The sequence below is a fragment of the Abrus precatorius genome, unplaced genomic scaffold, assembly GCF_003935025.1.
Source record: "Abrus precatorius isolate BTA unplaced genomic scaffold, Abrus_2018 Scaffold9, whole genome shotgun sequence".
Classification (NCBI taxonomy): domain Eukaryota; kingdom Viridiplantae; phylum Streptophyta; class Magnoliopsida; order Fabales; family Fabaceae; genus Abrus; species Abrus precatorius.
In genome coordinates, this window is record NW_020874439.1 from 21,060,921 (window position 1) to 21,074,432 (window position 13,512).

Below are 13,512 nucleotides of genomic sequence, written 5' to 3' on the forward strand. Positions count from 1 at the left end.
AGTAATTGTCCATTGGTGGTTTAAGCTTTCCTTTTTCAACATTTCTCCAAGTGTTAACACTGCGTGCTTAAATTTCAAGTTTTTAGTTTTTTTCTTTTTTTAAATTCAAAAATACTGATGTGGAATCCTGACGCCGTGGTGATTTAATGGTGAGGTGGATGAGAGAGATCGATGATGATGTGACAAATTGTTAGTCATGTCACCATGTAACTGACGGAAGTTAACGTCAGGTATAAAATTGAAAAAAAGATTAGTTAGACATTAAAATGAAAAAAAAATTAAGGTAATTTTTTGAAATAAGTCCTATTTGCAGGTAGTTAAAAGGTATTTAAACCTTTAAAAAATAAAAAGAATTTGTTTGATAAGTTATGTTTTTAAAAATTATTTTTTCATTTTCAATTTTTAAAACTAAAAATCAAAAGAACTCTTAAGGCTTTATTGTTTTTTATTTTTCATTTCTCTCCCTAAAACTATTAATATGTGGATAACTCTCTTTTCATTAATAGGAGTGTTGTAAATTAAAGAAAAAAAAGGTAAATATTAGGGTTAAGTTTCTTAAACCATCTTATAACATCTAACGCATCAACTATCTCACAAAAATACTAAAAAAAACACAAACCATTACATACATTTAATGAGCACTCAAGTTTATTTTCCTTTCTCATTTCTTTTTCAGCTTTGATAATTTTGATTTAAATTCTTACCCGTGAACAAACACTAATACATTTTAAAAAAAAAAGTTTTGATTCTTCTTCTCATGCATTTTTTTCCTTTTATATATATATATATATATATATATATATATTATAATAAATTTTGTGTTTGAAGATGGTGAGATAAAGGTGGTATTGAAATAAATGTTTATATGATAATGCATTTTTTTAAGTGTGTTACTAATTTAAATATTTAGAAAAGGTAGTGTTATGGACTGAGGTCAAAATATTTACATATTTTATTTTCTAAATATACTCATTACTTTAGTAATAAACTTGAAATGTTGGAAAGAAATTAAATAAAAAATAATAAAAATATAAATTTCATAGACATTCTATTAGTTTGGTTCACAAGAGAGTAGAAAAAATTCTGAGTTTTTGTTCTCTTAATTATAGAGAGAATTGCAAAAAGTTCTATACATTTTACAAAATTATTATATTATTTTTATATTGTGTAGAAAAAAAATTAAACAATTTATTTTTAAACACTTTTTATTTTTATTATACTAAATGAGAGAAGAAACAATATTAATTCTTCATATTGAATTTATTGTTCTTTAGTTCTAATTAATTAAAAAATATGTCCAATTTTTACCTTTTTTACTTCTTTCTTAACTCTTCATTTCTTTTCGTATATTCCATTTGTAAAGTGCGTTGTACTCTTAAGAAGAGTGGTTTTTTTTTTTTATGGAAGTGGGGTTTTCCTTGTAGTAATGAATACTCTCAAAATTCTCAACATTTAATTTTTAATTAAGTACTTATTTTGGTTCTTAAATTATAAATATCGATATTTTAATCTATTAAACAATTCATTCTTATAACTTCAGAGAATAAAATATATATATTTATTCATTTATTTTCTATAAAATGTTGACAAATTTAAATAGGTGGTTCTCGTGCCAATTAGCGAGCGAAACGACTAGCAAACCCTGCGTTTAATCCACTGCAGCACATAGCATCTCTGTCCCTTGATTTTCCCTCTTCTTCTTGTTATTGTGGCTCTTCCTCCACCAAATTTCAGCGATGGATTATTCAGGCTACAACTTTCACCACCACCAGCAGCAACAACAACAACAACAACCCTATGGCTACGACCCATCTCAGATCCAATACGATCAATCCTATGCTGCATACCAACAATATTACGCTTACAATCCCCAATACGCATATTATCCCAATACCCATCAACCCCAATTCCATTACCAGCCCCAATCCCCACCACTTCACCCTCCTGGCGTTAATCCAACCGCTCCTGAACCCTCCTCGGTAATTTTCCCTTCCAAATTTTCAATTTATTCTTCAATTGCATTTTCCCTTTTATTTTTCTTATTTTTTTCTTTTTTTTAATTTTAAGTAATGGGAATTTTTGTGTACGGGTCGTGACCTAAATTAATTGTGGATTCTATTGTGTTGTTTGAGTTGTGTTATGTTTATGTGAGTTTGTCCTCTGTTATGGGAGAGGAAGGGCAGGCATTAGGAGAGGAATTTTGTGCTACGAGTGTGGTGGCTTTGGTTGGTGGAAGGACAGAATGAAGGATCTGCAATTTATGTAAATTAGTTATGTTATTCGTCTCATCCGTTGATTAAAATATTAATATATCTAACCGTATTAATTTGTGTACGGTAAACTATTTTGCTGCTTGTGTACCTTGGTTGCGATTGGGTATTAGCTTAATAAAACGTTTATTCAATAAGTTTTTATTGCATAAGGGATTTATACTGTAAATTTGATCACGAAACTTGGTGAAATAAGCTAGAGTCGTAAGCTATATTCGTATACTCTCTATGACCTCATCCTAACGCACCCTTTGTATGCCACCTTCTATAGAAAGTTTTGTTTGTCTGTGTTCATCTAATTATGATAACAAACATACAATAGCAACCCAGTTTCTATGCAATTTTTTAATGACCTGCACCAAATTTCTGTGTTGTTTAATTTTATTATCAGATTTTACATATTGGATTTTTTTGTTTATAAATACAGCATTGTTTCATTAAATTTTCCCTTGAATTTTGACCAACAACAACCAAGCCTTGTCTCCTCACTAGGTGAATTGGTTACATGATCAATTAATGCCATTAGGCTCAATCAAAAACTAAATCTTTATGAAGGTGAGGTATAGGATAGATTGTATACAGCAAAGGTTTGCTATATAATATTGCTCTAGTGAGATCATTGAAAGAGGTGTTCTTAATTTTCTGCTCAAGATTTTAATTACCTCTGACTGTTCCTTTTGTGTAGCTGAAACAAGATGATTTCAGATAGATTGAGTTAAATTTAAACCATTGAATATGGTTTATTTCTCCTTGACTCAGTTCAGGATATTTACCGTTACACTAACATACCAATTTCTTATTTTACTACCAAAAAGAGAAAAAAAATAAATCCAAAGAAGTAAACAGAAAAGGCTGATTGAAGATTTTGCAACACTTACTCTTTAATCATTTTGTTATGCTTTTAGAGAGAATAGCTTGCGGTGCTCCTTCAGCCTCGTTTGGGACTTTCTCTGGACAAAAGACCAATACTGGTTTAGGTATTATATCCTCAGCTTTTCATCTAAAACCTTCAGAAGACGTTGAGAATTCTACAAACTTGGCCACAACACCCTAGAGTGACCAGATAAAGACAGGAGTTGCATAATATAAGCTAGTAAGCTATTGTGGCTCATATCATATCTTTGAAGCCACAATAATGCTGCATGGTGGTGGGTCTTTGCTGGTTGCTTTAGAGCTGATGTGGGCATCAGATCATGTTGTTTCTCTTCTTAACTGTCAGGCCTTTTTGAGTAATAACATAGTGCCTCACAGTTTAGAAAAAGAAACTTTGTTCTTTTGTTATTCATTGGATATAATTTTTATTTGATATGCTTTATTTCTTCTTTTGTCAGAGGATGTTTCTTTTCAGTTTCAGACTTAGGGAAGCATTGAGCATGTTTTCAGGACCTTAAATTAACAACTTTTCAAGGATTGCTAGACCAACAGTATCTTGAGGCTCATAAAGTTGTCAATAGGCATGAATTGGCAAATCCCTGGTCGATGAGTTGGTTAGAACATTATGAAGAAATGTTCTGTGAGCCATAGATGTTATCTCAACCATAACAAGGGAAATCCATGTTCACATCACATGGCTTATCAACTGGAAGTCTAATTTTCAATAAGTTTAAGCACATTCATGCATTTTTAAAATTTCATGCTGGAAACTTTTAAAATGCTGGATCCTATGGCTGCTGTTAGTCTGCATTTAAATTTTGAAATTTAAAATGGTGGCTTGGTGCATCAGGCACCCACCATTGTATGAATTTAGGAAGGGAATGAAAACTGAAGGAAACCAGGAAAGCATTTGAAAGACTAAAATCGTTAAGCTATGAAGCAAAGTGTTTAAGCAATTTGTCAAGTTACTTTACCCTTTCATTACTTATTCTAAGATCCAATTAAACCCTTGATATCATGATCATTTACAAACAATTTTATTTTCTGTTGAATTGATGATTAAAGATTTTTCAAGTGAATGCCAACCTTGTTTATGTTTATATTTGAAATTTTGATTTTGAGATACATGGATTGAACTATTTATAAGAATTGGAATGATTCTTGAAATTGTTGATACCTTGGAAGCAGTTTCAAGGCCATCATGGTTGTTAATGTTTGTGATAATTTAAAGTGACTTTCTGTTTTAAAATCTTCCTTATCAATTTTTTCTTTATCAATAACACTTTTCTCCAATATTTGCAAGTTTTTAGGAATCATGAGCTTTTAATGAATATTATTGAAAGTGTTCAATATAACTGTTTTGTTTTACATCTCTCGTTGTCTCTGAATCACTACCCTTGTGATATTATATCATTTGTGTGCTTATCTTGGCATTCTAATCATTTCCTCTCAAATTTCTCCTGAATATTGCAACCATATAAATATATGCATAAATTCATGTCAGTTATTTTTTACAGATTGGGCCATCTCAATTCAGAGGTAGGGGTGGCAAGGGGGGTAGACCATTTAGAGGGGGTGTCCGTGGTCGAGGTCATGGAGTGGGTGGTGGTAGACACATTCCAACAAATTCCTTCGGACCTGCTATTTCTAAATCTACTGCTGCTGGGGCTACTTCAGTGGTAGAACCGTCATCATCAGTCTCTGCACAAACACCATTGCCTAAAGCAGCTCAAGTGTCAGCAGCACCCCGAAAAGCATGTTGTGAAATTTGTAAGGTTGAGTGCAATAGTCCAGAAATCTTGGAGCAACACAAGAATGGGAAGAAACATAAGAAGAATATGAAAATGCATGAGCAATTACAAAGACGCAACACTATAAATGGACAACAGAGTGGGCAACTTCGTACCTCTGAATTGATTTTAACAGATCAACCTAAGGAAGTTCAGGAATCAAAGAATAATGGATGCCCCTCAGAAAATATGGGCTCTCAGGTTATAGTTGATCATCACAAGGAGGAAATACAGATGCAGAATAATGCAGGAAACATTTCTGAAGTTCCAGCTGAAGTGACTGAGGGGAAAACCCTGGAAAGCTCTGCTGCAGGAGGCCGAGGATTGAAGCGGAAGAAGAAAGGAGGGAAGGGGGGTAAATACATGAAAACTAATGATGGTTCAAGGCCAGTGGAACTTCCAAAACCTGCACAACCTGTGTCTTTTAGATGCGAGATGTGTGATGTTAAATGTGAGTCACAAGTTGTTTACCAGAGTCATGTGACTGGGAAAAAGCACTTATCAAGACTAAAGCGTGCCCATAGTCACCAAGCTTCAGCTGTTGTAGGTCAGCAAACTTTGTCTGGAGGAATGGCTGGGCTTCAAGCACTTTACCCACCTGACATCAATGCTTTGTCTAATGCAATTAACGCTCAAGTCCAACAAGGTGACAATGATCCACAGCTACTTTTGGCTCAGCTACTGATGACTGTACTATCTCAAGCTCAAGTTCCAGCAACAGCACATCCTACCAGAGACACAAAACCTGAGCTTTTACCTGTTCAAGGTTCAAGTGTGGCCATACAAATTGAAGGTGGAAATTCTAAAGTTGAACAACAGGTGCTAAAACATCCCCCAGATAATTCAGATGTCACGCCCACAGCCAATTTAAGTGCAGCAAATGACCAAATACCTTCAGCAAAATGTGAAGCTCCCACCTTTTAGTAGGACTAAGAAGATACAATCACTCTCGAATTTTTCTCTTTTTTGGGGTTAAAGGGGAATTATTTGTTCTTGGGACTTTTTTTTCTATTAGGGCGAGATATGAATGCAAAACATTGTTCGTTGTTGGGACCAGATTAGGGAACGTGAACATGTAAGGACAATGCTATTTTATTTAACATTTGAGAAGACTGAAAAAGACTATACATTTATCACATTTGTGTAGAAAAGCTTTGATGATACACAGATCATACAGGCACCCAAGATTAATGGTACTAGAATATTGTAGATAATTTTTCGAATATGCAACGGGAAATGCTAGGTTAAATCAGAAGATTTTGGTTAGAAAACGCTGCGTAGTTGGTGAGCAAATGGGAAGAAAAAAAAATCGATGAGAAAGAAATTAGAAAGTAAATAGAAATAACCATGTTTGGTTTAGGCAAGGAAAAAACAGCATGTTGTATGATTTGTTTGGATGAGGAGCAAAACTGTGAAGAAATGAAAAAAGAAGGATTGAAATAGAAAGGAAACAAAATAAAAATGGTGTATTATTTAAATGAAAAAAAAATTGAAAAGAAGGAAGTGAAAGAATGAATAAAAAAGTACAAAAAAAAAAAAAACAAATGATATAAAAATTCTTTTGTAATAATAGAAGTAAATAAATTTAACCTTAAAATTGAAAATTTCTATCATTCATTTTTATATTAGATTAAAATGAAAAACAAACCAGTTTCTTTATTACAATTAGATAAAGCGATGAAAGTTTTCAGTGTGAAACTCACTGAAATAAAAGCATTCTAATATATTATTTCGCTTAAACCAAACGAGTGAAACATGTATTATTAACAAATTTCATCTGTTGGAATTTTAAACAGCCATTTCCTTCAAAGCAAACACAGCAGTGGAGATAAGCTGATATTTTTTTACATTTTTTTATGCATCTCTTCTTATGTTTTGGGCCTTTTTTTTTTATTATTATTATTTCTACTATGACAAGCTTATCGTAATAACGAAAATAAATAAACAGATGATAAAACTGAGGAAAAAATTAAGAAATAACAAATTAGCAAACATAAAATAAAGGAAGGATATACTATTGTCTCCCTTTATATTTTTAATTATCGTTATTAACTACTTATCTAATTATTTAAACATAAATATGAAAAGAATACTATAAATATATTTTTTTCTTAAGATATTGTTTAAGAATTTGAAAGAAGAGAAACGAATTTTGAAGAGTAAAAAAAGAAAAAAAAAGAGAAGAAAAATGAGAATTAACAAAAGAAATTCTTAATTTATAAAACTTAAAAATGAGTTTTAAAAAAAATTAAAAGAGTTATTAAAACATCATATTTAAAAACTTTTAAACAAAAGTCACTATCAAATAAATAATTAACTCTCAAATAAAGCTTAAATTATTCTCTCAATTTTATTTTTTTATTTTTTCTTACAAAGGCAATAAAAGAAACTGTACTTTCAAGTCTTAAGCTTTTCTTGCAAGCAATATTAAAAATAACATTTTTGACAAATTTTAGTTATCATGTAAATTTCATACTAATTTCATAAATAATACGGTTATAAAATTTCCTTATAAAAAAATAAAATGTATTATTAAAAAAGAGGTGTTACAAAAAAATATATATTGTGATTTAATTTTAAATTTGTATCATCCTTTCTATTCTTTCTCTGGTTTGAAAAATGTGGACGCAGCAAGTGCTGCCTCTACCAAGCCAGAAAGTGTTGCTGTGTTGTTCATCTTCAAAAAACTCATGTTTTGTGAGGACCCATAATAGCAAAAAGGGTTATGGAAGAGTAAAGGCATTAACTTTGGAAGAACTTCCCCCAAACGCGCTTCGCAGGAAGAGAGAACCACATTGGAGAGGAGGCTTCAGCCTTGGACTCGACTTGGGTTTGGCTCGCACTGGCCTTGCCCTAAGCAAAGGCTTCTCTATTCGCCCTTTAACCGTAACAATTTTTTTTTTCACTGAAGTTTCTGTCAAATTTGGATAATTCAGCATGGAATTTGTTACTCTATTTTGTTTTTATTTTTAAAATTTTGTAAAATCATTCCAAAATGTTTGAGTTCTGAGTTGTGTCTCGTTTTCTAGAATCATTTTGTTCTGCCTCAATATCATAGTTCTATTAAGCAGTGACATTCCAAGTGGATTCCCAACTCATTGACACACCAACATTTAATGAATCTATGGTAACAGCAAGGATCAAAAGTGCTCACTTATAAAAATAAAATAAGATATACAAACCAAAACCCAAATCTTAGAGGGAGTAAGGATGCTACATAGCTTAGTTAATTACTTATTCAATAAGTTCTTTCTTTATGAAAAGTTATGCCATTCATATTTTTCTTTTGGAATAAACTAAAAAGAGTTTATTCTAATAAGCTACTGAAAAGTTTATTGAAATATGTTGAAAACAATTTGCAGGAGTTATAAGCTATTTCCATAAGCTCTTCCAAATGCCCCCTAAAACCAAAATTCAGTATATTTATTAGGACCAAAAACATGTTTGAGTAGAAAATTTAGGGATGGATCACATATTACTGCAATTGATAAGAAAATGTTTTATTTGACTATGACAAGATTAATATATGTTTATTACTGCAAGTGCAATTATGAATTATGTTATTTATGTTTCATCAGTCATCCATCCTGATAATCCTGTAGTTGTTTTAGGTTTTGGAACTGCGAGGACAGAAGCTTGAGGTTCAGATTATTAACATTGCTGAACAAGAGGTCTGGTTTTATCTTTTTTCTCTTGAACTACTCAAAAATTGGTTGATGAGGATCTGTATCTCTGTGGGCACAAAACCTTAGAAATGACATGATATGAAACTGTAGGAGGCTGACGAGTTTATAATTGGACTTCCAAAATCTTTTGATGGAAAGGAAACGCCTCAGTCAAACAAAGTCCGAAGTGTTGCAGGAAGGCTTGCTGTTTGTGCAGCTGAGAGGTAAGGCATTTTATTGTAGCTTTGGCAATTTAAATTCTTCTGTATTTATTTTTGAATTCCAAAATTAAAACAATGAATTGCAAATTTGGAATTGGCTGAAATTTTATGCTGATCACGGTTCACAAGGACATTCTTCTTCAGTGTCAGTTATATATATTATACTGTGTTCATTTTTCAAGCTGCTAAACCACCGGAATCCTAAGTTATGGCATATGGGAATCCCTCTAATGTTGAATGATTGGCCTTAGCAATCCTATTAAGTGCCTTTATTCTCCTCTGACTCTTACATTTCTATATAACCAGCACTTAACCTTACCATTCTTCAATGCCTTTGTTACATCTCACATCTCCTGAAATATGGACTTATCACCAAGAGGAATACAAAATGAAGTATGTGTCTGGCATCTATTTCAGGGGTTGGAGAGTATATCTACAGGATGAACATGGGACAACAACAGAAGCTGTAGATCGAATGATCAACATGTAATTGTTTTTAAACTTCTTTATTTATTGTATCATATCCCTTGCAATTCTATCTTTTTTGTGTGATATGGACTATTCCCTAAGTAACGTTAATGGTTTAGGAGTATGCATCATGCATCAAATTATGTTAATCTTGGTGATAATTTGGCATTTGGTGCATTGTCACCAAAGTAAAAATTTACACAATGGTTATACTGCTTGCAGGATTTTGTATTCACTATGATTTAGTGTATTTTATGGGACACAGTTGTCATATACTCTATGAAGGGAAATTGATGGAAAAATTGGATCTTCTCTCATAGAGCATCATTTTAAATATTTTTGTGTTAAAGAAAAATGAGACTAAATGAGTAGATGGAAATTGACATCCTCGTCTGTACAGAAGACTTCCTTATGAAGAAATATGCATGTTCTCTCCAAAAACTCTGAGAAATATATTCTAATTTTTTTATGTATTTTGAGGCCATTTTGGTATAAACAAGAATGCTATATTGGCCATCACATTAGTATGGTTCTTATTCCACTGGAGACATATGAGCTTAGGGTCGCTGGTATCAAAGGAAATATCCATTGGATGTGAGTCAAATGTAGATTCCATTTTCTAATACTTTGATTTCTGTTAAAAGATGTCAATCAAAATTTTGTATGGAATTTAGTATTTAACTGGGGAATTGACTCACTTATTACTCTTTCAGGGGTTTAGGTAAGTCCTCTCAGCAGAAGAAGCTTGACGCCTATGCCGCCATGGTAAAGTGGATATCATTTTTTATTCCTTTTTGGCAATATTTTACATTCATGCCAAGTTTTATATGTAATTGGAGTATCTAATTATAGAATCTTGCTAACCTGTGCCATATGGGTTCTAGTTAAAAATCAATAAATAATAATTTTTTATTAAAAATCTTGTTTGAAAGCATTAAAAAACATGGGAGTGGGTGCACTTTTACGTTTTTCAACAAAACATTTCTCCTTTTTATTCCCTTAACCAGTGCATTTTCCCTAATCTTATTGTCTCTGTAAATGCCAACTAGAAGAGAAGACTACTCTGGAATAATTTGAGCCTATCATTTTTCTTAGCAGATGGTACTGGAGAGATATTTCTCCACATCAGGTCAAGGTACTGAACTTGTTTTGCCCAAGAATCAAGAATTACAAGCAAAGCTTCAAAGGGGTCCTCCCAAAGATGTTGATTTTTTCTCGGATGAAGATTAATCTCAGAATGTATGCTCTGTGCCATTAGCTTCTATGATGAATTTTATGGTGGTTGCCTGGTAAGGATTGATGACATGGGAAACAGCGTACTTGTTCCATTCCGTCATGTTTACACATTACAAGTATGCATGAAAAAGTTTTGAGAAAAGATAAAGATATTCAAACAATCAGTACTCTACATGAAGGATTTTGATTTTACAACTGGAAAGGGAAAGCAGCAAGGAAAGCATTACTGTTCAATGCATTAAAATTATTGTAAAAGAAATATTTATAATAGGAAGAATCCTGACCACTTTCATTTTTGAGCAGGCTGTTATTGGGTAATCTTTTAGGTGGACACTCAAATAACCTGAGCTCACTCTGAGTGAGACCAACATGAGATTTCACCCAATAACAAAGAAATGTAAAAAGAAAAAAAAATCATAATTTTATTTTTAGTTTTCATACTTTAATCTTTGTGCAGTTTTAATTTTCATAATTTTAATTTTTCACATTTAGTCTTCTTAATTTCTCAATTATTTAAATTAACTCTCGTGCCTCGAAATTTCATCTAATGAACAAAAATATAATGAATGTATGATATATTATTGATTTGTATAATTAGCTGAGTTGGCTTTATGAGATCAATTGACATGAGTCATAGCTCATGAGGAAAGTGGATTTTTGCATGCTATATTTCTCTATAACTTTCGCGTTGCTTCAAGTAGCCTGCATTGTACAATATTATATGTGTATTTTGATCAATAGTATTTTAGTGTCATAATTTTTTCACACGTGTCTTTCTTGATTTATCAAAAATTGATGTTACATTATAGATGTTCACGACTTCTCTCTGTATCCAGTGATTAATATTTTAACAATTGAATCACAACCATAAACACCAATCATTTGTTAAAGGTATTAAACAATGTCTTAACAAAGTGAAAAATACAGATCCTAATACTATGTTAGCGTGTGGATTAAAATCTAAATAAAATACATAAAAATCAACCACAAAAAAATATTGATTGAAATTTTGTTTAAATTTAAATTTTTTATCTAAAAATTTCAGATATAATTTATTAATCATTTTTGTTTTCCTCTAGCTCGTTATCTTTCTTCCCTTATTATAATTTATTATTATTATTATTATTATTATTATTATTATGATTTAAACTCAAGTTACTTAGCTTATTTTGAATTTTTATTAAATTTTAAACAGAAATTTAAAATAAAATAAAGGAAGTTTAACTTAAAAAATAAATATAAAAATAAATTAAGTAATAGTTAATGAAACAGATTAAGTTACAACATAAAGAAACTGCAAACATTAAATTCAAATTAAGTTCAATTAAAAAAAATTTATAGATAAATTAATGACAAACTCTTATCTAATAAAAACTGAGATGTCTCTGTTTTTATTAACAGTTTTATCCCAATTACTATGATATTATATTAAATTTAGAGATTCTAATAAACTCAAATAAACTAAATAAATAAATGAAAGCATATATCTCACACATAAAGTACATTTATATATATAAAGAACTATTGTTCAACATAAGATAAGATATTATAATACAGATTTTTATAAAGATAGTAATACTACGTTAGCATGAGAATTAAAATTCAAATAAAATACACAAAAATTAAACAAAAAAATTTTGATTGAAATTTTGTTTAAATTTAAATTTTTTTATCTAAAAAATTCATATATAATTTATTAATTATTTTTATTTTTCTCTAGCTCGTTATCTTTTCCTTTTATATGATCCCTGATTCTAATTTATTATTATTATATTATTACTTAAACCCAAGCTACTCAGCTTATTTTGAATTTTTATTAAACTTTAAACAAAAATTTGAAGTAAAATAAAGGAAGTTTAACTTAAAAAACAAATTAAGTAATAGTTAATGGAACATCAAAATCAAGTTACAGCGTAAAGAAACTGTAAACATTCAATTCAAATTAAGTTTATTACTCATCACTTATGTAGATATGATCCTTACGTTTGACAATTCTAGAATCTTGCAAACATACTAAAACACTTCAGATCACATCATAATAATCAAAATACATTAGTAATAATGAGGCACCCATTTATTTTTCTTTTAAAACAATAAATTATTGTAAACTATGTTAGGATGCATAAAACTTAGTTGAGTCATAGGTAGGTAATTTTTATTATAAAATTATAATACACTATTTCTCTCATCCTCTCTCTAAAAGTGTTTGTTATTCAGGATGATTGTTATTTGATTTTACACATATTTCTTATCTTAGTCACCAAAATCAGTTGTCTCTATCCGGCACAAAAAGTAAAGGAAAAAGTGGTAAGGGTAACTCGATTGTGAACAATAATTAATTGGTTTCACTTTCTGGTTCGTTCGTCATTTCCTATTGGGATTTCTCAGAGTTTTGAGTATTGTTAAAAAATTAGACTGAGAGGCGATTGATATCTTTTGTCACTATGCCTTTGTGACGTTTGAACCTCTACACACCACTCTTTTCTTTTATTAGGAAACTGTATTACTTCTACACCGATCTTCTTCTTTGTACTTAGCAAATTACAGAAACTGTCATGTAATAAAAATGCACCCCAAGGAAATATAAAGGGTAAAATAGGAAAATGTAGAAAGTGATCCAATGTATTTTGGAGGCGATTTCAAGTAATAATAATTTAGGTTGATCCCACGCAACTCGGTGTTCTTTTTTCTTTTAAAATTTATATTTTTCAAGTAATGTATTAATAATAAAACTCAATATATTACATTTTGCATATTGATATCATTTTAAAATATATACTATAAAATAAACTTTAATTGTAATTTTACACTCCGTTAGTTCATTGCTTTAGTTATACATAATATTAAAATTTATAGATTTTGTTCGTAAGTTAGGTTAACACAGTTCTATCCCAATACTGTCATATCTTGGTTGAGTCGACTAAAGATTAGGAAAAAAATGTTGAAGGTAGAAACGTAGATAAACTAGTCTCAACCCATCCTATATACA

At 30.6% G+C, this 13,512-nt stretch overlaps 2 protein-coding genes across 2 annotated transcripts; both read left to right on the forward strand.

Moving 5' to 3' along the window:
- The first annotated feature begins 1,623 nt into the window (after positions 1-1,623).
- On the forward strand, positions 1,624-6,227 carry LOC113849679. Its single transcript, XM_027479755.1, has 2 exons — positions 1,624-1,979; positions 4,661-6,227. The coding sequence occupies exons 1-2, from the start codon at positions 1,737-1,739 to the stop codon at positions 5,855-5,857; spliced, it is 1,440 nt and encodes a 479-aa protein (XP_027335556.1). The 5' UTR covers positions 1,624-1,736; the 3' UTR covers positions 5,858-6,227.
- Positions 6,228-7,514: 1,287 nt separating this feature from the next.
- On the forward strand, positions 7,515-11,112 carry LOC113850154 (putative pre-16S rRNA nuclease). The gene is made up of 6 exons (XM_027480549.1): positions 7,515-7,819; positions 8,545-8,604; positions 8,710-8,822; positions 9,237-9,305; positions 10,001-10,052; positions 10,386-11,112. The coding sequence occupies exons 1-6, from the start codon at positions 7,553-7,555 to the stop codon at positions 10,515-10,517; spliced, it is 693 nt and encodes a 230-aa protein (XP_027336350.1). The 5' UTR covers positions 7,515-7,552; the 3' UTR covers positions 10,518-11,112.
- Positions 11,113-13,512: the final 2,400 nt, after the last annotated feature.

Bases quoted from the DNA above. Each gene is read 5' to 3' on its own strand.
- LOC113849679 (XM_027479755.1), top strand. From the start codon at position 1,737: ATGGATTATTCAGGCTACAACTTTCACCACCACCAGCAGCAACAACAA. The intron at 1,980-4,660 runs GTAATTTTCCCT...TATTTTTTACAG, and splicing joins CCGCTCCTGAACCCTCCTCG to ATTGGGCCATCTCAATTCAG.
- LOC113850154 (XM_027480549.1), top strand. From the start codon at position 7,553: ATGTGGACGCAGCAAGTGCTGCCTCTACCAAGCCAGAAAGTGTTGCTG. The intron at 7,820-8,544 runs GTAACAATTTTT...TAGTTGTTTTAG, and splicing joins TCTCTATTCGCCCTTTAACC to GTTTTGGAACTGCGAGGACA. The intron at 10,053-10,385 runs GTAAAGTGGATA...TTTTCTTAGCAG, and splicing joins TTGACGCCTATGCCGCCATG to ATGGTACTGGAGAGATATTT.